We start from the raw sequence: 26,975 nt of genomic DNA on the forward strand, positions 1-26,975 counted from the left end.
TAATGGTGGACGCGGTGGGCCAAAAACCAAAAAAAAAAAAAAAAAAAAAAAAGGATATCCATTGCAAGTGTGAAAACTATTTTTGCTGCTGCTCTTGGTCCTAGCTGTAGCCTTTCTCTCTAAATCCCAGCAAGCTGAGACAGGGTGAAGATGTGTTACAAAGAGACCTTTCAAGTTCAGTGTTACTGGTATGTAGGCAGAATTTAGATCAACCTGCAGATTTCTCGATCCTATAATATTTCTGTCTACAAGTCTCCACTCCTTTACAACTAGAAGTGCTGTGGTAAAGATCTCATGAAGGATTGTCTCTTCCCGATGCTTATACAATAACATAACATTGCTATTCAGAAAGATAGAATGGGGACACTGTTTCCTCTTGCTCTCTGGCAGAGCTGGGCATGGATTGAATAGAGCAGCCTGCCACTGCTCTGCTGATAAGGCATAGATGCTACAATTTCCCATCGTACTATTTTGCCAGTTGTGGCTCTTAGTACAATACTCCATTATGGTTTTTATCGTTATGATCGTTAATGCGCACACAATGCTGTGAGCTCTCTTAAGTTTTGTATATCTCATCTATTAGGAATGTATCCGCTGTTGGATTGCTCAAGGTACCAAAGGAACAAAAGCCTAGAGAGCAGAAAGGAAAACAAGCTATCTGCTGATGGCTTTTTGTTTGGCTGTTTTTCCGAGTATTGTCAAGGGGCAAACTAATATCTCTTTCCTTTTGGAGTCAGGACCAGTCTTAAGTGTGCTCTTCAGATTTTGAACCAAAATGCTTAAATGTCTTGCTTTTTATTAAATAACTTTTTTTTGGTACTTAAATAGTACACAGTAGATAGATAGTGGCCTTAAATTTCAAGATAGTAAGTTAGCAGTTGCTTAGCCCTGGAGAAGTAGTTGATTTTGGCATGTTTTCTTCAGAAAGCTTTCCTTATGACAACTACCCCCTTACAGAAGAAAAGGGAGAGTAAAAGAAACAAAGCATCACATTTTTGGGGTTTGTTTAATTTTGTTTTGTATTACTTAGTGCAGCAAAGCTTTTCAGTTATTACTTAGCCTTTTTTTTTGTGGGGAGTGGGGAAGGGAGCAATTTTAATCCAATTCCTCCATTTTGTAATCTATGATGAAATTCTCATGTATCTTAAAGGACAGGATGCTCCCTTGATGTGTTACCAATTGCACATGTACTAAAGTTACAACAGATTTTGTTCCAGTAGATATTCTTGCCTGAAAGTCCATTGGTTACTGAAATGTATTGTGATACAGGGTAACATGTATATGTGTCTACATCTGTAATCTTAGTTATATAAAACATACACACAGATATATTTGCAGGACACTATTTGGCACAGTGATTGAGTAAGAGTACACCCTTACTCAAGGCACACTAAGCATTGCTTGGCTTCACATTAGATTGTCAGGATTTTATGCAGAGCTTATTGTTCTGGTACCAGAGGATTTGTTCCTTACCTTTCTCAAATCTAAAGATAAAATCAGTCAAGTACACAGTCCAGAGAAGCAAACACCGAGAAGAAGTATGAAGCCTGAGAGAGAACTTGTATTTGGAAAAATTACTTTGATTATTCATCTGCAATCCACCTTGTTACTGATGAGGTCCTTCAATCAAAAAGAAAATAACTATCATTAAGACCTACCTTCTGCTGATTGTGATTTCTTGTTGGCCAGCTGTGGACATATAGATCAGTTTTGTGGTCTTTGCAACGAATACTGCTGTGCCAATATTATATCTGTTCAGTAGATCCTTGTACTTCGATTCTTACCCATAGGCTCTACCTTAAGCCCTTGAAAGAGCTGGTTAATATTCCCTGGACCTTTAGGTGTCCCTCTGAGCTTGGTAGAACTGTGATTTAAGTGTCTAAGTGCATTCTGTCTCTAGTAGTATGACAGTGAGGTAGTGACAGACTTTTCTGCTGTCACTAGGCCCTCTGTAGCGAGGATTACTTTGTTTGCCTAATCAGAGTGTTCATACTGTCTGCTTAATTCTAGTCATTCCCCTAATTGAGCTTCTTCATAGGCTGAAGACCTGAAAGGAAGGGAAAACCCTATGATCAGCAAGGCAGATATCATTAGCCTGTCTGGTTTTTTCTCGTCATGCTTGACTGGAAGCACATAGACCTTTGCTGACTTCTGAGTTGAAAGACAGGAAAAAGCATGATTTACTTCATCTTTTCCCTCGCTCCATATGAGGCAACATCAGCTTCTGCTTCCCCTGGGACAAGGCAGACACCAAGAGCAGCTGTGGATGGGAGCAGGTGGGCTTGGCTGCTGTCCCCATCCTGCATGGTTTGTCCCTGCTTGCCGAGGGGAACCTGCCCCAGCAGGGCAGCACCAGGCTGAGGCCAGGCTGTCCCCACCTCTACCGAGAGGAGATGTCCTGCTTGCTATGGAACAGGAGGGAGGGGGCAAACCTAATGCCTTGTGAGGTTTTGTAGAGCTCTGGGTAGTTCTTAGCAGCTGTAACGTTTTCCTGTTTCCCACCAGCTGCTGGCAAAGCTTAGAGCTTGCTCTGAGTGAGCTTGTGCTCACTTCCCCCAGACCTCAGCACAGAACTGATACTAATCTTGATGTGTGATGTGTCAGTAGGGACTTCGTGGTTAGAGGTCACTCTGTTTGCATAGCGATTCACATGGCTGGCTGGCTTGTCTCGTAGGTGCTGTGATGGCAAAACTTCCTACTTAAATAATAAACTTTCCTAATTACAGAGTAATTAATGTACAGTTGGGAACTGCAGAACCCTGAGTGAAAATTAAATTGATCCAAAGCCTTCAGCTCCCTCCTCTCCTGTGTGATGTTACTAAATGAGATTAACATTATCTGTCTTCATCTGGGTCTTGGAAAAACTAGTTCATTTTTGTGTACATAATGTTTTGCATGTGAAAGTGAAAGGTCCTTTGTTTGCTGCAGGTGTATTGTCCTCCCACTCAGAAATATTCATTCTGTTCTGAAATAGAATAAACATTTCTCAACCAACCATATAAGGGAAGAGTGAATTTTATTGTTGTTGGTTTTGCCTCCTGAATATTTGAGTTTCATCCTGCATATATTGGCATTTGAAAACAAATTTCTTTTTGTAAAGTTTACCCTGTTTGTTTTTACCAATTGCAGCCTGGAATAAGTGAGAACAGGCAGCTTATGTAAGCTAATGGCAGGGTAAAAATCCAACATGAAAAAGTGTTTACATGTACATCCTCTTGAAACAGCTATTCTAGATGAAGATATGCATGAACTGCAAGATATTATCCTTGTCTCATTTGGCCATTTGCTGCTGCCTATCTACTGATGTGAAAGATTTCTCTGCAGAAAAAATGTTCATCTTCTATATATTTTACAATACACAGTCATATATAAATGAGTATATGAACTCCCTCAAAAAAAAAAAACCAAAACCCACCCTAAACCCTCATTTCAAAAAAACAGGGCCTTTTCGTTGCCTTCCCTTTCTCGAAACTGGAAACAGGCACTTGTTTTTCAGGTTCATTTAGTTCCTGTTGCTTGGTCCTGCTTGTGGTCTCCACAGCCATTAATTGCTGTGTCTCAAAGGATATTTACCATATTCTAGTATTTCATTAAGCTGAAGAAGTCAGCAGAGCTGGTCCTTGATACATGCATTTCTTCTTGCCTCAGCCCTTCACTCAAACGAGCACAGGTTTTGGAGGCTGCACTCAAGCAGGGGCATACTACACCTCATCCCTAATGTGAATATCTTTTCTGTGAGTTGTTAAGAAGTGTGATATTTGGTTGTACTGGCAGAAGGTATGTGGACAGATGTAAACCCAAAGCAGCAAAATCTGCACTGCTGTCCACAGCCGTCTTTGCACTGACCACGCTGGCATTTGCAATGGGTGAGTCCCTGCTCCTGGCAGGCTGCTGGCCATTTCCCATCCTCAGATTCCACCAGCTGATGGGAGCACAAGGACTTCTGGACAACACAAATTTTTACATCTTGGGAAAGAATGCTGAGGTAGTTTGTCCTGAGAGATGGAAGCCCAGGGTTTGCATTTGTCTTCCTCAACCGAGACGCTGTTGGCCATCGTCCCCAGGCAAGATGGTGTGACTGGATTTAGGCTGACATAGCAGGGCTGCAGAAAAGCTGGTGCAGTCTTTAAACACTGACAACATGGGGGAGGAAAAGACATTTACCCTTGGTGTTTTTGAACAAAAAAGTATGTTCAAAAAGAGGCCAAGTGTTGAGCAGGTGGGGGCAGGAAGCTTTTTCAAATGACTTGCTACTTTGGGGAAACGTTTATCACCTGTGACACTGTCCACCTCTGGTCCAGGCTGAGGTCCTTTTCTCTGTGTGTACCTTCTTGTTCACAACATAGAAGACCAAATCTGGGGACCAGATATTTCATTCTGGCTCTGGAGAGCCTTGCAGGTGCTCATCTTAGAATGAAAGTTTTATATGCTTGCGTGGCATGACTTTTGTCTCTGCAACAAAACAAAGGATATGAAGAGCAAACATGTGAGACTATTCTGTTACTGCTTTCAACTTGTAGATTCGATGTACTGCATGTCCAGATAAGTGACTGCTTCCTCCTGTGATTTATTCTTAAGGATGATGAATTGGGATTAATAAAAATTTGGAATTCTGATAGTGAAGATTTCTTTGAAACTATGTAGTTGTCTCTGAGAAGATGTCTATAGAAGTGGAAATGATCTATTAAAGTTCAAAGTAGTCTCACAAGCATTTAACATCTCTCTAACCTACATCTGTCTCTGAGATCCATGTGGTTTGTGGGGCTGAATATAGCTTGTGTTCTTGAATTTGGTCACTATAGCTGACAGTATACCTAATAAAGGAAAGAACAATCATTCCCGTGGTTGTGTGTGCCTCAAACAGATCTCTGTGAGTAAGTGTGTACCGACATTTTCCAGTAAGTCACTTGTCAACCAAGTGGGATTAGGGTGGTAAAAAGCCAGACTGTAGATCTGCCCTAGAGAATTGTGCACACTGGAACAGCAGTGCAAGAGTATTTCAAAGTTGAGCCTGTGATTAAATAAGAATAGATTTGAGGAGGATTATAACTACTACTTTACACAGAAAGGCCATGTAGTGAGTTTGAAAGAAGCTTAAAAGCTCTCTGAGGAACCTACCAGTTTTTTCTCTCACATGTTTTCTTGCATGCTCTAAGCATACCATGGAAATCTGGCAAAACATAGTTTTCATTTTCTATGAAACATTAAGATAAAAAGTGCATTTGTCTTATCAATTGAGCTTTCCTGATGCTTTTAGAAATGTCCCCTGAAATATTAAAAAAAAGTGGTAGCATAGGACAGTTTTATATGGCTACAGGGACTCTTGCTTTCCAGGAATAGGGAAGACTCAGGCTCAAACCTTACTCTGTCATTCTTCTCTTCAGAGAAGACCTCAGCTGTTGGCTGCTTATTTTAGGGCAGTTTTTCCTCTTGGGATTGTTCAGCTTTATCTAAATGGAACATTTTTCTAAGAAGTGACGTTTTCTTCAGGGAAAAGCTCCCTAGTCCAGAGTGAATTTGCTATCTGAAAAAAAGAGAGGGGAGCTATTATTCCAAGGGTATTAGCCTCCACCTGAGACATGGACACCCAAATTCATCTTTCTGATTTATTTTTGGTGAGAGACATTCACTCTAACGCGCACTCTCTCCCCCTGTCCCGGTGAGCACTGCACACTGCATCCTTATATACTATTATAATCTGAAGCTGAAAATGAGCATTACATCACATTACACACCCAAAAGGCTTATGGACAATGGGTTTTTGAGTGTAAATATCTATTCACCAGAGAGACTACAGAATTAGTTTAATGGAATTAGCACAGAGCAGTGGAGCAACCTTGGTATTACACTGTTTTATGGCAAATAAAGATATCACCTTCTCAATGTTCATTTATAAATACTGTAAAGAAAAAATACCTGGTATGCAGAACGTAAAAATATTACAAAATAATGTCAAAAGTAGTTGTTGCAGTAGTTTTGTTCATCTGTGTAGCCTGATCATGTAAATTTTGAGCTTTGGCTTAGTATACTTTTCATAGAATCATGGAATGGTTTGGGTGCGAAGGGACCTTAAAGGTCATCTCGTTCCAGCCCCACCGCCATGGGCAGGGAGACATCCCACTACACCAGGTTGCACAAAAAACTGCCTATAGACCAAACTGTAGGTTTGTAGGTGCAGAACAGTGCTAAATAAGTGCTTCTCGCTCAACAGCCTTTCATAGTTTCCATATTCTTTCCTAGAATGGAAGGCCAAAAGGGATCTTTACATTCATCGAGCCTGATGTCATTTGTAATGTGGATCATAAAATACCAACCAGCGTTTCCTGACTTTGTGTGGTTGAATACAAGTTTTTATAAGTGCGTGTATGTGTATGTATGCATATTTTTAGAAGTTCATCTAATCCTGGTTTGCAGATGGTATGGAATTTGCAAGATTTCAGCGATTTAGTCTATGTATTAATAATCATCTTACTTGGAAACATTTTCTTGTCCGGTTTGAGTTTTCTTCCCAGTATTATTTTCCATTTCCCCTCTTTGCATTGAAATTTAGGCCCACTAATTTTAGAATAGGATTTTTTTTTGATTAAAAAATAAATAAATCTCCCTTGTTAAAAAAGCATGTCGGCCTGCCCTTGTATTCCTGAAGTGCCGCACAAACTCAGTGATTGTCTGCCTGGTTAATATTTGTGCACAATAGCAGCTGCTTTCATCTACTTTAAATATTCACCTTTAACAAATGCATTGTAAAAAATTAATCTCTTTTCTCTTTTTAGAACTTGGTAAATGCTATATTTCTTTTAATATGTTCTTTTTTCCCCTTTCAATTTTGTCAGTAGATGTTTGGTATTTTTGAAATGTTTTACAAAGACCAGCATGTGATGATTTTGTGTGTAGCGCACATTGTTTTGGGATGGCTGTGGCTTAGTGCCAGCACTGAAATACATTTAAAGTTTTAAGAAATAAATCAAATGATATGGTGATGATATACTTGGCTCTGCAATCCTGTCATGCTTTTTTGGCCTTTCCAAATCCATTGACTTACTTATAAAATTTCCCATATGACTTGGCGCTTGCATCTGCAGCATTAGTGTAGTCAAAAGTCTGCATTTTGACAAAATCCACCTAGCAGCTCTTAAGAAAATAATGCAGGATAATATTTTTCCATGTCTAACTCTGAAATAAAAGGTGACATTTTGAAAAGCCATTCCTTGTCTTTTGCGATAGTAGCAATAACATGATCTTAAAAGTAAATGTGTTGTAACATTTCAAAAAGGTATGTTCTTCTGTTTAAAAAAATGAAGATGTTCACCAAAAATATCTTCAAGTGTTTTTAATTATATGCATTTTGTATTGTAAAATTACCTTAGGCACCAAGTGAACACATTTTTCTGTCAAAGTAGATGATAGATAAATGTTGCTTCACATGGAAACAATGAAAGTCAGATTCCTTCTTATGAATTATGATGGTTTTGTTTGGTTTCAGGTGTCGGGAGAAATAAGTCAAAGTGCCATCATCAGAAATAGGGGTAATTGTTGCTCAGATGCTCCTGAATTGAAATTGAAAGCCAGATATTTTAATTCTTTATATTAAGATTTTGCTGTCGCCCATCCAGGTTTGTTAGTTAAATACAGCTGAGTAAAGTTGTGTGTTATGGTTTGGAAATTAGGCCAAAAGTAACCATTTTGATTCTCATAGGGTATTGTGATCTTCATAATGTTAGGCAAAACACTGTGCAGCTCTAAAGCAACAGCACATCAGTAGTGACTGAATATACCTGTCTGTGTGGTCCAGTCTTTGATGTACAAAGGTTAGAAGCACAACACATCTTGCAGAGCCTTAAATATTAGGCTGTGCTTGGCAGCTTTAGAAAGGAAGCCATTCCTTTCTTAGCCATCTGTATCCGAGGCTGAGGCAAAAAAAAAACTTTTCCTAATTTATATAGGCAGGTGACAGTAAAACTGCAGCTGAGCTGGGCTCTTGGTTGGTCCTTGTGAGAGAATGGATCTGGGTGAAACTCCTCAAAGTGGATGTGCTCCTGCTCTTTGTCGTGAGGACATCAAACAACAGTAGGATTCTTGGATTACAAGGTGAAAGAAAAAGCCATCCAGACACCTGGAAGGACAGCAGTGATGTGCAGAAAGAGGACAGAGCAGGGATGCACACGGAGCATGCGGACACAGGGACAAACACAGGTGTAACGCTCGGGGGAGCTGAGTGGGCTCTTCTGGCTGATCTTGGCAGCAACTGGGGCATGCGATGTGTCTTGACCTGCAGTTTATATAATTTTATATAAAGTTTCAAATATAGTTTATATATATGAATTGTATATATAGTTTATATAGTCTATATCTAGTTTATATATAACACATATGTTGTGCAGTGCTTTGCTTTCCTTTGTCTACAGGAAATTGCAAAAGTTATATTGCAATTTTCATGGAGTTCCCTGTCTAACATTCACATATGGTAGTTTATTACAATTTCCTTTTAATTTAAAAATATATGAAGTTGCAAAATGGATGTTAAGTCTAGATTTGTATAGTTAAGGAAGCCAAACAACCTTAGTAGTGTCCTATCATATAATAATGAGGCCCTGGGCAACCTGGTCTAGCTGGGGGTGTCCCTGCTGACTGCGGGGAGGTCGGACTAGATAACCTTTGGAGGTCCCTTCCAGCCTGGACAATTCTATGATGCTAATTGTTCTTTTCCTCTCCTGAATATGCATGCTGGACAGAAATCTAAGCTACTACGGTTACCTGTTTCTTTGTTGCATCAGCAGCATAAAACAGAGTAACTTGCCTAATGATTGTTATAAACTAACATGTTTTAGTTCTGGACTAGGAAAGGAGTAGAAGCACAAACGTGGTTTGTTAGCGTAGCTGGACTAATGACTAAAAGCTTACACACTTGGTCATCTCTTCATGCTGGATGGGCAGGTCTTCCTTACTCCAGCTGAAGATTGTCAGATACAGAAACGAAGTACAAAACTGAAGGCAAGGGAAATGTTTCCTCTTAAGACCTACTTGGTACAGTAAAGATTATTTTTTTTTGTGAAATGCTAAGTCTTACCCTGGCTTCATTATTTCATATTATATACTTAAGCAGAAATGTACAGAATAACCACCATCAGTGTTTGATAGGTTTAGAGTATCTCCAAGTGTGACTTACTTAAATAACATTTATTTGTTTACTTACTGAACTACAAAAAGGGGTTTTTTTTCAAGAAAGAAACAAGTGGGATTTAGCAAAAGTATTGCTTCAAATAAAAGTAACTTTCCATTGGCACACATCCATTAACGGAAGAATAAAGATCCTCTTCAGCATATTGATTTTTTAAGCATCGTTGTACAACAAGTAGGGTATCTTGTGATTTTATTCCAACCTCAGCCCTTAGCTACCTAATTTCAACTCCTCCTTTCTCCGAGAAAAACTATGTAATACAGTTCATTTTGAAAGTTGTTTGCGGTGACTTACACATTTTTTGTTCATCTTATACAGTGCTGTCTTAGTGGAAAGGCTATGAATATATTTTCTTCTGGCATGGGATCAACTACAAGCTGCAAAGAAAATCAGCAAGAGTTTATTTGTCATCTCTTTGTAGCTGTTTTGTAATGAATTTTTCATAGTATATAACTGAATACCTGATCCTACCATGTTGTTTTGCTTGTGTGCTGGTGCATTTCTCGCACTGTAGCCAGTTTAAAATTTTCAGACACAAGTGACATATCTTGTGTCCGCTCTCAAGAGAAGCCCTAGCTACACTGTGCTTCACATTCTCTTGCAACGACGTTGGGTTACTCCTGCTCCACCCAAGAAATCTCTGGAGTGAGGAAGTCTCAAATGGACAGAGTGTTTTATCCACTGCCTAATTTACAGTGATATTTCATGGCCTCGAGACAGCTTCTGTGTTCCCAGAAGGTGTAACGTAAGAAGTGCACTTTAGCTGGGCTGGTTTTGAGAAGGTAGGGGCCAGTGCCACATCAAGGGAGTGGGAGGGTCCTGGATGCTGCTCGTAGCAGGGATGAGCTGTGTCATTCCTTGGAAGATGTGAGGAAAGGGAAACAAATCGAATGGGCTTGGGCAGTGGTCCCAAACAGGTTGAGGAAGAGAATTAACTGCATTAATGATTAATGACGGCAAAGATCATTCAGCTTGAAAAGTACTTTCTATAAGCGCTAAGTGCTAGCATTAAAAATGTATGCTTTTTCATTTTAATCCACACTTGGCATCTGCAAATGGAGGGGAATGGGAAGAGCCAACAGTGTCATTATGGCAACACTCCCTGCAGCTGAAATTGCAGTTTGCCAAGGCACACAACCTAGGACTAGGTTCTTGCAGAGTTCAGCCTGCTGTGATTGCTGCTTGTGTTCTCTTGAACTGCTCCACCACCCACCCTACAGAGCTCAAAGCGAAGTCTTGGAAACCTTCTCCAATTCAAACGTGTACTGAGCGCACAGTTGTCTTCATTAAATCCTTGTTGATAAAGAGGAAGACGTAGACCATGATCTATCACATATGGGTTTTTTCATATATAAAACTTTTAAAGATTTCAATTATCCAGTCTCTGGTTTTCGTTTCCAAAAAATAGACCTGTTGTCTCTGTTGAGTAGGAGACACAGGGAAGGGAAGCCTGAAAGAAATGAGTTGTCGTGCTATCAAGGTGTCAGCATGTTGCCACCAGAAAAGCTGTGTACCAGCACAGCAGAAATTATGTGGGCAGGAAGTGAAGTTTTTGCTGCAATCAAGCTGCAAGAGGTAAAATCTAAAATAAAATGTTAATATAAGCGATAGAGTCTCTGAAAAGAGCTGAATAGACCTATCAAGAGGCACAACAGAAAAAAAAGAGGCTGAACAACTAGACTCTAAAGTCTGGACCTTAGCAGCCACGAACCATGTGTAAAGGGTTAGGCTGGAAATGTGCTCCTTGGTGGTCCTGCTGGATGGTGTGGTTGGAAGGAAGAAGCAGTTTTGTGCTCTGACCTGCAGGTGGGCTTGTTGGCCTCGGCAAGGTCAATGCAGCCCTTGGCCTTCCCAGGCTGACGGCGGATCAGCAGCTCCATACCTTTTGCAAGTTCTGTCTGGAAATGGTACTTGAAGTCCCTGTTTTGCCAGCTTGCTGCAGAGTGTGTAATCCTTCTCGCCTCCCACCCAGCTGTATGCTGAGCTTGTCTTGTGTCTTCATTTCACTCTGATGTTGCTCTAGCCTCGGTCTTTATTCACATATCTAACGACAGAGAGTTAGAGACCTACTTTCTGTAGTTGTCTCCAGTTTGCCATTGCCAGCTGAGCGCAGAAGCAGGGCGAGAACACCAAGGGTGACCCATCAACTGGGAAGCTGACCCTTGTTTGCTCTTTCTGTGTAGCGTCCGGGTGGCAGAAGTTGCACAGTATCTGCAGGGAGAAGACTATGTCTCTCTCTGTCACTCCCCTCGCCTCCCCAGCAGACACCTATGCAATAGCTAGTGGAAAGTATGGAGGTGGAGGAGGGTGGTTCCTTTTCAGAGATAACAAGGTTTGTACTTTATTTGCCCTTAGTCTCAAATATCCACCTTTCTGTTTTGTTGCCAGTCGTGCTGTGCACTGCTGGGTTAGATGCTACGTTTTCAGTTATGACTTGGGTAAAATGCTGTGGTTGCTAGGGAAGAAAAGTATTAGTATTACCAATATTTATTATTCGGTCCCCATGGAAACTGTAGTTCTTCTGGGAGTCCTAATTCTCACATTTTTCCTTCCTATGGAAAAGATGTATCTTTAACCATGAAGTTCAGATAGTTATTTTCTAGAAATAGAAGGCAAGATACACCACTCCCTTTTGCTTTCTGGTATGTTTGACAGATGCCTGTCTATGGGTAGTTACTGCTTACTAAGCTGTGTTGTGGTTTCCAGTCACATAAAGATTTTTAGAGTGTGGTTAATCTAATTTTATCCTGGTGGGTTTTTATTATTCCCTCCTCCTCCCCCCCAGCTCCTTGTTTGATTTGTCCTTTTCCCTGTTCTTGTTATTTTTTAATTTGCTGCATATTTTAAATTAAGGAGGAGTTATTTAATGGGGAAATTAACTTGCTGTTTTCTATTTAAAGGTATAATCACGGCAAAAGCTTTGAGCATGGTCCATGGTTGTAAAAGGGACACAGTATTATCTGTTTTTTCAATGAACTTTGAGTTCTTCAGATTTTCAGAGGAAAGCTTTTAAAATGCTGAGTGATTTATTCTTGATGGGATAGCTAATTCGGTCTTTGGCTCTCTTTCAGTGCCTAAAACAGTATGTGGAACTTTTGATCAAAGAAGGTCTAGAAACAGCAATCAGCTGCCCTGATGCTGCCTGCCCAAAGCGAGGCCATCTGCAAGAAAATGAGGTACACTTGTATTGCAAATAGGTTTTTTTTTTTCCTTCTTTCTAGGAAGGGAAGTTTAAGTATGTCTTGCTCTGTATGTTACAGCTGCCACTGTTGCCAACACACATTTTTAATAATTCTGTGAAGGTCAAATATTTTGTCTCCATTTGTTGAAAATGCCTTAGATTATTGCTGTTCCTAATTGGAAATTTATCTTTTCCTTCCTTCAACAGATTGAGTGCATGGTTGCATCAGAAATCATGCAAAGGTATAAGAAGCTACAATTTGAAAGAGGTAACTCATGTCATGCTACCTATTACAAGGCTGTGGGAACGGGATCACTCCAGAGCGATCCCAAAAATCAGAATCTGGCTCTGCACATGTTCATGCAGTAGCATTGTGCCCTAATTGTTGGTCATCACAAAAAAAAATCCCCCAAAAATGAAAAACAATTTTTCTGTTCTTGCCTGCATGATTCCCAGAATTGCAACGTTCTGGGAATAAGCTAAGGAAAGAAAATTGCTATGTATTATATTGCGCTATAACTAGGGGAAGGAGTGACTTCTATTTTGAGCTTTGCTCTTTGATTGGACTACCAGTACTCTTATGAAGCCACCAGTATCTCCTGTGATGGCATCTGTGATAGCAGAATTACTGGGTGGTTCTGAGTGTGATGATAACATGAGCCTTGTTAATTTTGATGAGGATATAAGCTGAGTGGGTGCCTATGGGTATGTGGAACTGTGTGGCCATAGAGAACTTACAGTAAGTTTTTGCTGAGGGCAGGACTCAGCCTAGAAACCACTGAAGTCATCAGTAGGTTTTTGTTGACTTCAGTGGGCTTTGAACCATGAAATGACTTACCAGCAGCCTCCAAGAAAGGGGTGAAACTGGATAACAGTCTTATGCTATTGTTAATCATATGGTTACATTAGGGCAGAGGCCAAAAACAGAGTCCTACTGGGCAAGGCATCATAAGAACACTTTCTGATGAATTATACCTCCATAGTATATGCTCTACTTAAGTACAACTGAAAAAAAAGCTAGCATGTCGTTCTCAGAACAAGTTTAGTTTGGTGAATGAAAGCGGGCAATTAATTCAAACTTGGGAAACTCACTTTAGTTTGGCACCTGTTTGCAAAGCAGACCAGATTTATGTCTGCGTGGGTAGCATAAATTAAAAGGCTTCTTTTGAAAATGCATGTCTTCAGTTGCCCTGCCAGTCAACCTCAGCTGGGATACATTGTTATGGAAGGCTGCTCTTGTAACCGCCTTTGAATTTTGCTCTTTTATGCCCCTTCACAGAAGTGCTTTTGGATCCGTGTCGGACTTGGTGTCCATCCTCTACTTGCCAGGCAGTTTGCCAGCTCCAGCAGCCAAGCCCACAGGACCCCCAGCTGGTCCAGTGCAAAGCCTGCGACATTGAGTTCTGCTCTGCTTGCAAATCTAATTGGCATCCAGGTCAAGGCTGTCAAGAGAACATGCCAATCTCTTTTCTTCCAGGAGAAACAAGGTAAAGTATTGCAAAAGATCAAGTATTTAAAAAAAAAAAAATCCATCTTTGAACAATCCAGAGTATGAATAGTAAAGAGGCGTTTTCCTGGTATTTTGTGTTAAAGCTATTTCCTTCACTTTGACATTCCTGTTCCTTTAATGCTGTATTACAAATCTGGATAGCTCTTGGCAGCCTCACTCCTTGCCACCATTCCCAGCAAAACACAAAGGAACTGCTTGAGCCTCTATCAGCCACCCTTTTGCCCCAGTGGGAAAAACATGATACCCAGGCAGCTCATGAGCTTCCCTTCAGAGAAGATCTCATTGCTGCAGCTATTCTGGATGGTGTGAGGGTTGGTAACATCATGCCAGATGGTGATTTTTAGGATACCCTGTCAGTTATCGTCACTGCTGCACATTTGGCCAATGATGTTAAGTTTTTCTTCAAGCTGTTTCCAGTGGCTTACTGCAGCCAGTGAGCAAGAAAGGCCATTGTGCATGAGTCCTACTTAATGTTTGGGCTTTTTCAAAGATTGTATAGCATTTCAAGGTATCATTAAAGCCCTGGCCAGCCTTGGACTTAGCTATTCATAACTTGTCTTCTTTCAAGCTTTGTGGGAACAGATGACTAGCTAGGATGCTGTTGTGAGTTCCTGGTCAAATATAGTAACCTTTGCACATGCTTTTTGTGTGTCCGGGACCAGAACTGAAGCTCACTAAACTTCATGGCAAGATAAAAACGTTTATTTATTTTCCTTAGTGTTTTGGTTGCTTTTAGTTTTTATTTCATGCTTCATTTTTTACTTCATTGAGATTTGGTTTTTTCATTATTTTGGAGCATAATGTGCCAGTAGCAGTTTGTGCTCCTATGCATTTGGAGTTTCACATAGAGTTTATGGATTTAAAGCATTTTTCTGTAATACGGTTGCCCCTAGTGTGACTAACGAGTGTATGTCCTTTTATCCTGCTGTTGAGCAAATCCATCAATCAATCAATCAGTCAAGGGTCAGTCCTGTTTTCCAATAAACTGTTGGTTCCCCATCAGTCATTCTTGTATCTCCCACTGGCAGTGACTGCAGGAAGTGTCATTCGTTAAGCTACATTTTAGTTGTTGCTGTGCATAAAACCTGCATATGGTAGAAAGCTACTCAAGGGAAATAAATGTCCTTCTAATGTTTCCACATTCTTCTGTGTTGTGCCCACTATATGAGGGGGCACCCTATGGTTTTGCCCAGTGGTGCAATACAAGAGGTGGTACTGACCCTAACTCATGAACCAGGACTCATTAGGACAGTGTTAGAGATGAAGAGATCAACTCTAAAAGAACGACATGCCCCCAAAACCTCATGGTTTCTGATTTGGAAGGAAATTAGTAGGGGAGGATCCTCAAGGAGGGCAGAGACAAGCAATCTCTCACTGGTGACCCAGCCTGAAGAAATGTGGTTTGGACTTGTGCCATCAAAGGATTGCTTCCTCTTCTACTCTGAGAAAGGAGGGAGGAAAGAGGAAAATTATCCAGACATACAAAGTCTTTAAGTGTGAAGTAGCTGCTGCTCATCTGATATATTCCAGGAGAAAACTGTATAATATCTATTAGTATTACTAGATATTAAAAATAGTTGGTAAAATACATGGTAAAGAAATTAGCCTGACGTAGGCACTGTGGTCATTAGACATTTTTTTCTAGAGATATGTTTGAAAACTAGAATACCTGGATCTCTAGTAATTTCTCTTTTTTTTTTTTTTTGTTTTTAAAGGAAAAAGTAGGCTTCTTTTCTTAGCACAGTTCTTAGACGTTCTTCTCTAAACTGACAGGGCCACACATCTTACTAATTTCTCACTCTCTCCCACAGTTCAGTTTTTAAAATGGAAGAAGATGATGCTCCAATCAAACGCTGTCCAAAGTGTAAAGTTTACATTGAACGGGATGAAGGCTGTGCCCAAATGATGTGTAAGAACTGCAAACATGCCTTTTGCTGGTACTGTCTGGAATCTCTTGATGTGAGTACATGCCATGCACTCTGGTTCTCAGAAGCTTAGAAGTTCGTTGCTTTGCCATCCAGCTGTCTCGTTAATCAATTTAATAGTAGCTCACTAGCTTCTGCCCAACTTAGTGGCCCGCAGCCCACCAGAGCTGACACTGGTAATTTGATAGGATTTGTATGCTCTGTTTTATTTGTCTGACCTGTGTGATCTTAGCAGTTTCCCTATTCGTGTCATTAAATAATTATTAAAAATTCTATTCTCTTTGAAAATACTCTATTTACAGTCTTTAAAACTAGCACGGTGGAGGGGCGTTGCTGCTTTTTTTTTTGCTTTTTTTTTAATAACATGTCATTTGGTACTGACTTTTCAATGTTGCCCTTCTTGAAGGAGTTACGGGATGAGTAAAGCAATGTTCTTAGTCTGTGGAAATTTAACAAACTCTAGATTTGGTGCGTCACCATGCAGGAGACTATCAGCAGATTTGTTTACCATTCATTGTATTCTGTAGGACAAGAAATAGATCTGACATATGAAAAAGAATACAATGTTCTCCTAACACCAGGAATTTGTCAGTATATAAGATCCTGCTGTCATATGTTTATGGTTGTTTTTTTTAAATCAGCCTGTTATCGTGCCCAAGGATCAGAGTATATACAATATACAACGTCTGTTTCCATGTCATCTGTTTTATTTTATAGCATTGTTGACAATAGCAAAGGAAATGTTTTAGGTTCCTGAAGTTACTCTGACTATTCAGATCCTGTGTTTGTCCCGTTTGAATGCTTTACTAACAGTCCTTAAGTCACAGGCTTCTCACATGCTTAGTTAAAAAGCAGTGTTGTTCCCTTGGTACTAGGCCTGATATCTTGGCTGGTTTGTGAAAGGATGGCAGGACAGATAGGGACATCGTTTCTCAAAAATCTGTACTGTACTTTTGTTCTTCAGCTTGTTAAAGGAACCAGATTTGGGAATTCTGTGGTACAAGTATTCATTTTCCTTTGTTCTTCTCACATGTGTGTAAAAGATATGCGATGGTCAGCTTTTCTTTTTGGATCCTTCTGCTAAACTTCATACTAGCATTTAAATATCCATCTTGAGATCCTTTGGGAGAAGGATTCATTATAGATATATATAACACGTGCTAAACAAACCTGTTTGTGAAGATGCTTAACTGTAGACAAAGCACTTTGGAAAGGTTGGACCTGGCCATATCCACTTTACTAAGCTTTAATCTCCCTGTACAATTCGTTAGAAGTTCTCAGGAAATAGTATTTTATAACTTGAAGAACAGTTTGTACTTCTGTTTATTTCCTGCCTTTTCATTTAATATTTTGTAGGATGATTTTCTCCTAATACATTACGACAAAGGACCTTGTCGAAACAAGCTGGGACACTCCAGGGCATCTGTTATCTGGCACAGAACACAGGTAATGCTCAGAGCTTTAAAAAAGCTGTACAGGTCTACTGCTGTCAAAGTGGCTTCCTTTGCCTTACTCATTTTAACACCTTAGGATAACATTCTGGGCCAAACGTTAGCTGATTTTCCTAGCATATTTAAAGAGGGCAGTAGCTTGGAGAGGAACAGTTAGCTTTCCCAGAGTGGACACTCCTTGGCAGAAAGCCACGGACAACTAGAAGGGGTACACTTGCAAAGCCAGTTAAGTGCAAATCCAGATATGTTCTCCATAAACCTGGAGGACAAACCAGGTTGCCACCATCCATATTATTTGCAGGCGAGTTCACCCTGCAAAGGATCTTTAGCTCCGAATTCAGAGATTAGCCTGAGTACGCTCAGTATCTTGTTGTGGACTCCGGTTGACTCATTGATGTAGGTTGGGTAGAAGGTAATCCAGTGAGTTTATCAGTAGTTTTCAAGCACAAATTCAAATGGACAATTACAAAGTGTGTGGGGATACGTCTTGTGGTCTAGATCCAGTCTTGCTGGACCCAGCATGAATGCTGGTAATGGACGAGCTCTCTGCACTACTTCAGTGCATGTGATATAAATGCCAGTGTGTGACTTAGTCCAATCTACTGCCTTTACAGTCACTTCAGAGATGCAGGGACGTCTGGGTATCTGAGTCATCTCTTCCTAAATTAACTGTGTGCTGGTAAATATCTACCTTAGCTTGATATGAAGTGCTTTTCTTGAAGTACAGATTTCTTTCCATTTCAGCATAGATCCCAAGTCTAGAGAATAAACCCCAGGTCTAAACTGAAATAAAAGGAGTTGGATCATACTCCTCTCCCTTCACATAGACCCCTGGATGCCTAAGCTATGAACTTGGTTTTGCTTGGCTTAGCCAACGGTATTTTAGAAAGTGTGTGGGTATATAAGCTTTCTTGATATACCTGTAATATGAAGTGATTAATTTGATATTTGGGATCTGTTCTTAGCCACAGTAGTTAGTGCAAATATGTTTGACAGACAGGATGTTTCAAGTTCTGGTCACTATTGAGAAAGTGATGGCTGCTTACCAATCAGGATATAATACTGCTAAACCCACTAAAGCCAAATCAACATTGCAATCATTTCCTTATGTTAAGTTTCTTTGGGTATTTATCCAAGGCAAATTGAGGTAAGCCTTTGGTTTCTTGTTTGTGGATTTAAAAAAAAAATATTTGTCTTGGTCAGAGGGAGTGACTTGATGCTGAGTAGGGCACTAACTTCTTCAGAAGTAGAAAATGAGTAAGTAATAGACCTTATTAATGCTTACAAGTATCTCAAGGGTGGGTTGAAGGAGAAGGGAGCCAGACTCTTTTCAGTGGTTCGCAGTGAGAGGACGAGGGGCAACAGGCACAAGTTGGAACACAAGAGGTTCCACTCAAATATGAGGAAAAACTTCTTCACGGTGAGGGTGCCAGAGCCCTGGAACAGGCTGCCCAGGGAGGGTGTGGAGTCCCCTTCTCTGGAGATCTTCAAGACCTGCCTGGATGCAGTCCTGAGTAACACGCTCTGACAAGCTCTAGGCAATCCTGCTTCAGCAGGGGAGTTGGACTAGATGATCTCTATGGTCCCTTCCAACTCTAAAAATTCAGTAAAATTCAGTGAAAATACTCAGCCGGCAGTTTTGTTTAAAAAAATAAATAAAACCCCCCAAAACCCCAAATAAACAAAAATAAGCCAACCACAACAAACAAAATGAAACTTAATTAATTCTTTGATGGCATATTGAGGCTGAAAGGAAGATGTAAGTAGATATCTCATAAAAATGACCGGTAGTCAAACTGGTTGACAGAATTGCTAACTTCCAGATTGGTTCTGCCTGACCAGTGCCCTCTTAGCCTGGGCTGCAGAAAGCTGGGCAAGGGCATGCTGTCTCCAAAGAGCAGGATGGCAATAGTCGCAGCTCACGGTTTTTAAAGAGGTTAGAATTGAGCTTTGGTTTATGTCTGTAGTAAATAAAAGCAAAGATCGGCAAATGGCAGTTGCCTCAGCTTGCCAGCACCCCCAAAAAAAAAGGAATGGAGTAATGAAACGTGCCCACCTCGGCAGCTGAAAAAGAAATTGCCCTTGGCAAGAAATAATGGTGATCGGGCAAGGAGGTTTGATCTCCTGCTCCCGGGAGCGGGGGGTCCGCAGCGCCGTCCCGCAGCGCCACCTCCCGGCGCCGCCCGGCCCCGCAGCCGGGGTAGGGGCGTTGCGGGAAGAATTGGACACCCATCAGAAGGAGAAATCGTCCGTGGCCGACAAAAGTGCTAGTAAATCATTCCGGCTACACCATGGCTAATTAAATATTTGGCAGTTAATTGAAGCGGCGTGCCTAGCCCTGGCTGGAAGAATTCTTTAATGAGTACTGCACTCTTAATTTCGTTTTGCCTTCTGTTGTGAGGTGTTGCTGGCGGATTAGCATTCCGCTCCTGCCTTCATTATTCAAAATTATTCACAGGCACTCTCATGCGAATAAATCTAAATTATTTTCTCAAATAATTTGTGGGCATATTATTGCGGCGTTACTCTTACAGTTGCCTTTGGCAAATGGGAAACTTCCTCAGGCACCGAACCTTAACTTGAATGTTGTTTTAATAATTTTCCAAATTTAAACTGCAGAATCTAATAGAGTTTGTCACACCGACAGAATGGGGAGGTCTGTGGTTCTCTGCCCTTGCTGGGAAGAGGATGATCAATAAATGTAAATGCAAAAAAAAATGCTTTTAGATAGAGCTAGGTCACATCCCCCGAGGCAGCAGGATGAGCTCAGGTCTGACCGCAAAAGGCATTTGGCATATGCCAAGTCTTCCTATCGGCCATAATGTTTGCAATCTGTGGCTGAGAGTCCCAAGGTTGTGTTCCTGCTGGTGGGAGGTTTGTGGGAGTCTTCCCAGATTCCCCATGAACAACCCCAGAACCTTGACAGATTCTTTTGGGAGATTTCTGCAGCAAAAAGGGGAGCACCTGATAATGGGAGCCTCTAACTCTCTTGTAGTCTTTATCCTGATACTTAATATTTAGGTTTGATGAATAAAAAAGTATCTAGTCAGTTATTTAATTAGTTATTTGAGAGAGAGCAAAACTCAAAAAGGCAAATAACCATCTGCATCAGTTTGTGTGCTGGAGCTGAGTTGCTGGAGCACAGTTCTGGCTGGAGCAATGACACATGAGCGTTTGCTCTCTGATTTCACTCCCATTTGCTGATCACAGGAGCTGACTGTAGCCTACACCTAGGGGGAAGTCCTAGCTCTGATAAGGTCAGTGGCATTTGCTGAGATCCTTTTGAAGGACACTGATGTTGCACTGATGTCAGCAGAATCTAGACAACTGTTATCCCTAATGCAGTGCTATTCCTTTCTTTTGCAGGTGGTAGGAATTTTTGCAGGATTTGGTCTTCTGCTTTTGGTGGCCTCCCCTTTCCTTCTACTGGCTACACCATTTGTTCTGTGCTGCAAGTGCAAATGTAATAAAGGAGATGATGACCCTCTACCTACCTAGACTGAGAGAAGATTGGACTCATCAAAACTTGTGTTTTGATTTTATTGTTGCTGTTGATGTTTCCCTCTTGCACTTACATTGCTGTAGCCTTACTTGCCCCGTTCTGCTTTTCATTGACACACAGTCTTGGTTCCAGGAACTGTTGTTACTACTGTTGCATAGATCAATTGATAATAGACAAGGAGGGTAATGGAAAGCAAGTTTGGTGCTAAAGGGAGACCATGGACCCAGGTAACTGTCTGAAATGAAGAGGTGATACTGCTAAAAATAATGCAAAAAGTTTCCGATGCCCTGCTGGTGGACTGGGAACTGTGCTGAATGACATCAGCAAAAGAAGCTAAAAATGCATACAAATCTAAACTTTCTGCATATCCGTTTGCTTCAAAATTTGGTGTCTTATTCCTGTATATATTTAAGTTTTTTATCACTTAAATCAGATAGTCAACGTGACTTTACCATGTTTGTTACATATCTGTTTTTGTTAAGGCCATCACAATGTCCTTTTTAGTACCTGTTTTTCCAAGTATAACAAAATCAATAAGGTGCATATAGGCCATCCTATGCCTTTCTTGAAATTTGGGGAGAGTGCAAGGACAAAATTGGTCCTGTTGCCTTTCAGGATTTTTTTGAAGTCTTATAAGAAATTTGTTTGATTGAAAGCTACATTTTAAAAATGAATTGGTGAAGCTGTAAGGTTGCGTGGTGACACAAACCTGCTATCTAATCAAGGTTCTTTTAAAAATGCGTCGATGGTATTGATTACCGCTGGACCACTAGTGTTTTTCTGAATTGTTATTTTTTTGCTGTTGTTTAGGGTTCTGCTACACTTACAGGGCTACGTAACTTCTAATCCAGGTATCTTAATCTTTTTTATATAGAGATAGATATATATATAATCCTATTTAAACCAAATGTGTAAATAGCTGTGCTATTGAAATATTTTGGAAGTTCAAGATAGCTTGCTTCTGTCTTTAGGGTAATTATTAAAAAATACAGGACTAACTTTACTATTTAGCAGACTTGTGTTATCAATGAATCTTTCCTTTTAAGTATAAAAATACATCAGGATTATCCCTCTAGTTAATAATAAAAATGCCTGGGATGTTTATGGAAGTTGTACTTTACATTTAAACTACTTAGCCCATTTTCAGAGTTAATATTCTGTGATGTATGGTGTATGCTGTTAATAACAATGCTGTGATGAAACAAGTTTTCATTTGAAACATAATCACTTGACTTGATTTGATAGTTTTGCGGAATTCACAGTGCTGTGTTTCCAGGTTAGTAAAGTGTGCTCCTCAACGTACTGTTAAGTTTCTCTTTAGAAATATTCTGTTGAAAACAATTTTGCTCTGATTTTAAAGCCTACAAGAATTTGACTAATCACTTCTTGCCATGAAATATGAAGCATCTGAAACAAGTGTGTATGTCAGCTTATGTACGGAAGTTTAACTGCAGGTTTTTCATCATCATTTATTTCTGTGTGTTACCCATGTACTCAGATGAATACGTTGAAACCAGGATAATTTTGCACTGAAAATGTATTAAGACCCTTAAATGCAACTGCTTCTGGCTGCTGTCACAGGCTGGGAATGTGTTTTCATAGCTCAAGCATAAGGAAATGACTCCTTTCTTTATTATCTTTCATTTTATACTGTCTGTCTGTTAAATAAAAAGACTGTAGGGTACAATTTTGAAAAAGCCCACTATCTTTTTATAAAACTGCTCTCGAGTTTCTTCTCCTCGCCTTCTTCCAAGTTTAATGGTATCCAAATTCAAACTGTATCTAACCACAGATTGTAGCTCTGGGAGCTAGAAATTATCTGCAATTCACTTATTTGGCTTGATTTTAATGAGCTCAGCCATTATAACGTGGATAAAAAGGATAGCTGCTTTCCAGCAAGTCTGAACTGCTTGTGATATCTTCAGGTTATTTGTGACGATGCACAGTTCAGATCTTTACTTGTAATACCTGGTTTTGTTATCACGGTATTTTTAGTACTTTAGTCATCTTTGTTATTAAAAATTGCTTAGTTGTTCAAAAATACCTGAAGCCTGGATAGCGTGTTCGATGTGGGGTGCGTGAAGCAGCGCCGAGCTCAGCGGGCGGTGGAGCCGTTGTCTCACTCCAGCCCTTTGCAGCAGCTCAGTCCATCTCCCCAGAGGAGCCCTAAGCCCAGCCCCTGGGTCTCCCCAGAGGAGCCCTAAGCCCAGCCCCTGGGTCTCCCCAGAGGAGCCCTAAGCCAAGCCCCTGGGTTGTCCTGAGTCATAGATAGCTTCAGCGCGCAGAAGTCTTGGACACCCTTCTGCAGAGGACAGTGTCCTGCAGGTAAGCTCGAACTATGGCCATTCGTCTTTGGCCTTGTAATTCTATTTAACAGGAGGAGAAAAAAACCCCACAACAACAGGACAACAGGACGTAAAGATTTCAAGGGTTGTTAATTTTCTAATTGGGATCACTAAGGGGTTTTGCTGTATGCAGCGGTGGCTCTAGTGACCAGTGGTACTACTGGGATGACAGGAAGCAGCAGAGGTGCAGAGGGCTGGTAGCAGCACCGGAGTGTCCTGGTATGAGGTTTATTTTCTCTGTGCCTTTATCTTAGAGACAGCCTTTATGTGGTGATATAGCAAAACTCGAGTTTTCCACAGTACTGTGTGGCCAGTTTATAATCAACGTCAAAATGAATGCATTTCCAGATTTAAAAGGAAAGAAAAAGAAGTCCTTTACAAATACAGACATTTTAAAATGATAGTTTATAATTGATGCTCACCGGTAATCAGAAAACTGTGTACTTCTGTCACTATGTCTCTGATCTCAACATACTTGAATTCCTACTGAAAATTCCGATTACATATCTCTTGTTCCACATGACGGCTGTTGGGATAGACTATATGCCTACATGTTTTTACCAAATACCTAATCCTTTCAGGTTTGCTAAATGTCATTCCATCTGTATTCTTCTCGGGGAATTTTTTTTTTTTTTAATGCTGATTTTTTCCAAAGTAGCAACTTCTGGCGGTGATGTATTGAGTTTGGGGCATTTTTATGTTACAGCTTATGTTGATAGTGTGACATTTAATACCCTAAAATTGAATTGTAAATACATTATTTTAAACTCTGACATTTAAACCCCCTGCCATGGAAAAGCGAATGTTTGTCTCTGCTGCTTTTCAGATGAAATTCTGTTACAACAGCTTTGTCTTTATAGATGTTCCCCTGAAAAATAAGATTCATTGCATGAGTTCTGTTGAGTTTTTATGGTTATGCTATTGTTTAGGGTTTGTTGCATTGTCTTAAATGCTGTTTTAAATGGAGTTTGTAACAGTGCATCATTTGCATGTTCCGTTGGGGTAAAGTAGCATCCTGTCTGGCAACACTGAGTGTGGAGTCTGGACTCGAGAGGCTTTGCCATTCATTAGTTGGGCTGAAGTCAGTCCTGAGAGAGACCAGTAGCAGAGCCTGCCCCAACTTCAGTGGCAGTAGCATTGGGTTTTCCCTATGTGACATTGGACAAGTCACTTATCTCCTTTTATCTCAATTTTACCATCTTTGGAATGGATGGACCAATGTTTACCTACCTCACAGGAGGGCTGTGAGGGCAAATTCATTGGTTGTGAGGCTCATCAAGATTCTGTGATGAAAGATTATATATAAATGCTTACTGTAGTTTTATGTTAATATTTCAATTTTATTCCTGTTGGCATTCATCCTAAGAACCTCCTACTACTGACTTCATGCCAAGAATTCGGGATACCAAGCACATGATACCACATACCAAGCAGCATGATCCTTCCTCAAATACTCCAGTTTATGAATTAGGCAAAATCCCAAATAAGAGCTGACTGGATCAACTCTCAGCTTACAGCTGATCTCCTGACATGCAGGAAACGCAGTCAAAATCAGTCAAAAGCTCTCTTGTTTATGGAGCTGACAGGGTAAAATATTCATAGATCAGAAAAAGATGAAGTGCATTTGATTTAAAATTGTTATGGGCAGGAAAATAAAAATGACGTTTTGTGCATTTCATCTGGAGTTCTTTTACTGTATAGAAATAAATGCATTTAATACAGGCCTTTCTCATCCCAATGAGGTGCAGCATGCATAAAGCTTTGTGCAGGTTTGCTTTTTTAAAACCAAAGTTTGTACATTTCACATACATGATCTAAAATCCTGAGGAAAACAGGTAGAATATGGTTGTTGATGACAATGATATTAAAGACATCAAAAAAGTCTTCATCAGTGCTTAATTGCTAATGCACTTATACTAAGTAAGGCATGCTGTTTGTGTTTAGAGCCCTGTGGTCTTCATTATTGCTTTGATTTGTATATCTCTCTTATAAGAATTCCAGGAACATTAGGTACAGGTACATGGTGCATAACTGAACCTTTCTTGATCAATTTATCATGGATGTATTTTAAACTTGTATAGGAATAAGCATGAAGGAGTCATGCGTATGTATAAATAATGTATTTGACCAGTGTAAAAATAGTTCTGTTGATGTATTTGAAATGTAAGTACATTTTGTGCCACTAACACTGTGATGTATAAAAGAGCTGTTGAATGCCTTTTAATGTTGTGTTTTGTACTTTGAATCATATTGAAGAGTTTAATTTGTAATTTCAATAGATATTTTAAATGAGTGTGTCTCCTGTGATTCTTCGTACTGACTTTCCAGTGCTATACATTCACTAAAGAAAAGTGCTTTTGTTCTGGTAGGACTCCCTGCGCTCCTCTGCCTCAGCCCTTCAGCCCAAGCACAGCCTGGAAGACGTCCCGCCTCGCTCCTGGGCATAACTGTGGTTTCTGACTCATCCTCTCCCAGCTCAGCCGAAAGAGTGAATCTGGTTATCTCCAGAGGGGATTTGACTCACAGCTGGGTCTCTGCTCCAGCTCCGTTCAGTCCACCACTGCACGCTCTGGCTGGGTGAATGTGCTGCTCCGAGATGCGTGGACATTCTTGCACCACAGGGTTAGCTCTGGTGGAGGTGGCTTGTATTCCCCTCCGTTTGGTGTTGTGGAGGTGAAACTTAAAGGCAAAGTCCGCCCTCCTGAACACCCGAGCATACTCACCTCCCTTTGACAGTGGGAACTGAGTCTCGTGTTCGTGATTCTATCAACAGGCACTTTGTATTTTGCCTGAACTGCAGTTTAGGAGGCGGTCTTTCCTTTGGTCCCCATAGTTTCTTTCTCACTTTACAGGATACACTTTGTTGTCTATACCCATAAAAAAGCACATGTGCAATTTGTTCCAAAAGATCATGTGCATAACTGTATGTATAACTGATATGCGTGTATGTGCTTTACACCTGATAATTTAAGAAAAATCGAGGCCACATAACAGCTACTACTCAGTCATTCCTTTCATTTTTGTGGAGCATAATGATTTTTTTCTGTAAGGGAAAGATCAGTTTAGGTATTTTGTTCAATTAATTGGGCAGAAAATAGTCTATAAATGCCACAAGGGGTTTTGACCTATTCTGGGAGCAGGTATTATTAACAAAGCAATCTTTCTGCTTGCTTCTTCTGCTCCCACGGTGTGTTCCTTCCAATTAAGGTATGTTTTGCTTTGCAGTTTTCTTTTAGAGAGGAGGATTATTTCTCAGTCAGTTGCAATTATCTGGTCGTTTAGTAATGTTTAGCCCCTGGGCGTTTCCTCAGCCTCTCTGCCAGGTTCAGCTTACCTTGCTGGAGAAAGATTTTCTTCAGCTGTGTGACTGGGTTTCTGCACAACAGGTCTGTAATCAGAGAATCAAGCACTGCAGAAACTCTGGAATAACAGGCTTTAGGGTCTCAGCTGTCTGAAGCTGTTAAGAGTGGTTAAGTTGAATTCTTAAGTGGCAAATTTCTAGCCCCTGTATGGTCTAGTAAATAGAGAGCATCCAGGATCATTCAGTTACCAGAGGGGACCCACATCCATAGCAGTAAGTTCTGTCAGGAGGGGCCCCTGTTCCAGAATAATTCCTGAGCTGTACCTGGGCGTTGGGTGGGAGAGTTCAGGTCAAAATCAAACCGGTAACCATCCTGTGAGAACTGAATGATTGAGACAGTTGAATCCCCCAGCACAAAACCACAGGGCAAGTTCTAGCATTCTGCTAGTTTTAATGGTACTGATAGCGTGTGGCTGTGTGCTCTCCCTGATTCGTCTCCCTCTTCCTCTCCCTCCCTCCCCCGGCTCCTGCCTGGGCCTTGGCCATCAGTGGAGGTTGTGATAAGTTGCACCTGGACTTTGG

The 26,975-nt window shown here is 40.5% G+C and overlaps 1 protein-coding gene across 1 annotated transcript in view; it reads left to right on the plus strand.

Moving 5' to 3' along the window:
• Positions 1-25,385, plus strand: part of RNF144A (ring finger protein 144A) — a 28,478-nt gene extending 3,093 nt beyond the window's left edge. The window contains exons 2-7 of the mRNA XM_014956886.1: positions 12,250-12,354; positions 12,567-12,627; positions 13,639-13,846; positions 15,681-15,828; positions 17,151-17,240; positions 20,612-25,385. Coding sequence (XP_014812372.1) covers positions 12,250-12,354; positions 12,567-12,627; positions 13,639-13,846; positions 15,681-15,828; positions 17,151-17,240; positions 20,612-20,743 — 744 coding nt within the window. The 3' untranslated portion in view covers positions 20,744-25,385. The remainder of the gene's footprint in view (positions 1-12,249; positions 12,355-12,566; positions 12,628-13,638; positions 13,847-15,680; positions 15,829-17,150; positions 17,241-20,611) is intronic.
• Positions 25,386-26,975: the final 1,590 nt, after the last annotated feature.

The sequence above is a fragment of the Calidris pugnax genome, unplaced genomic scaffold (assembly GCF_001431845.1).
Source record: "Calidris pugnax isolate Ruff unplaced genomic scaffold, ASM143184v1 scaffold171, whole genome shotgun sequence".
Lineage (NCBI taxonomy): Eukaryota > Metazoa > Chordata > Aves > Charadriiformes > Scolopacidae > Calidris > Calidris pugnax.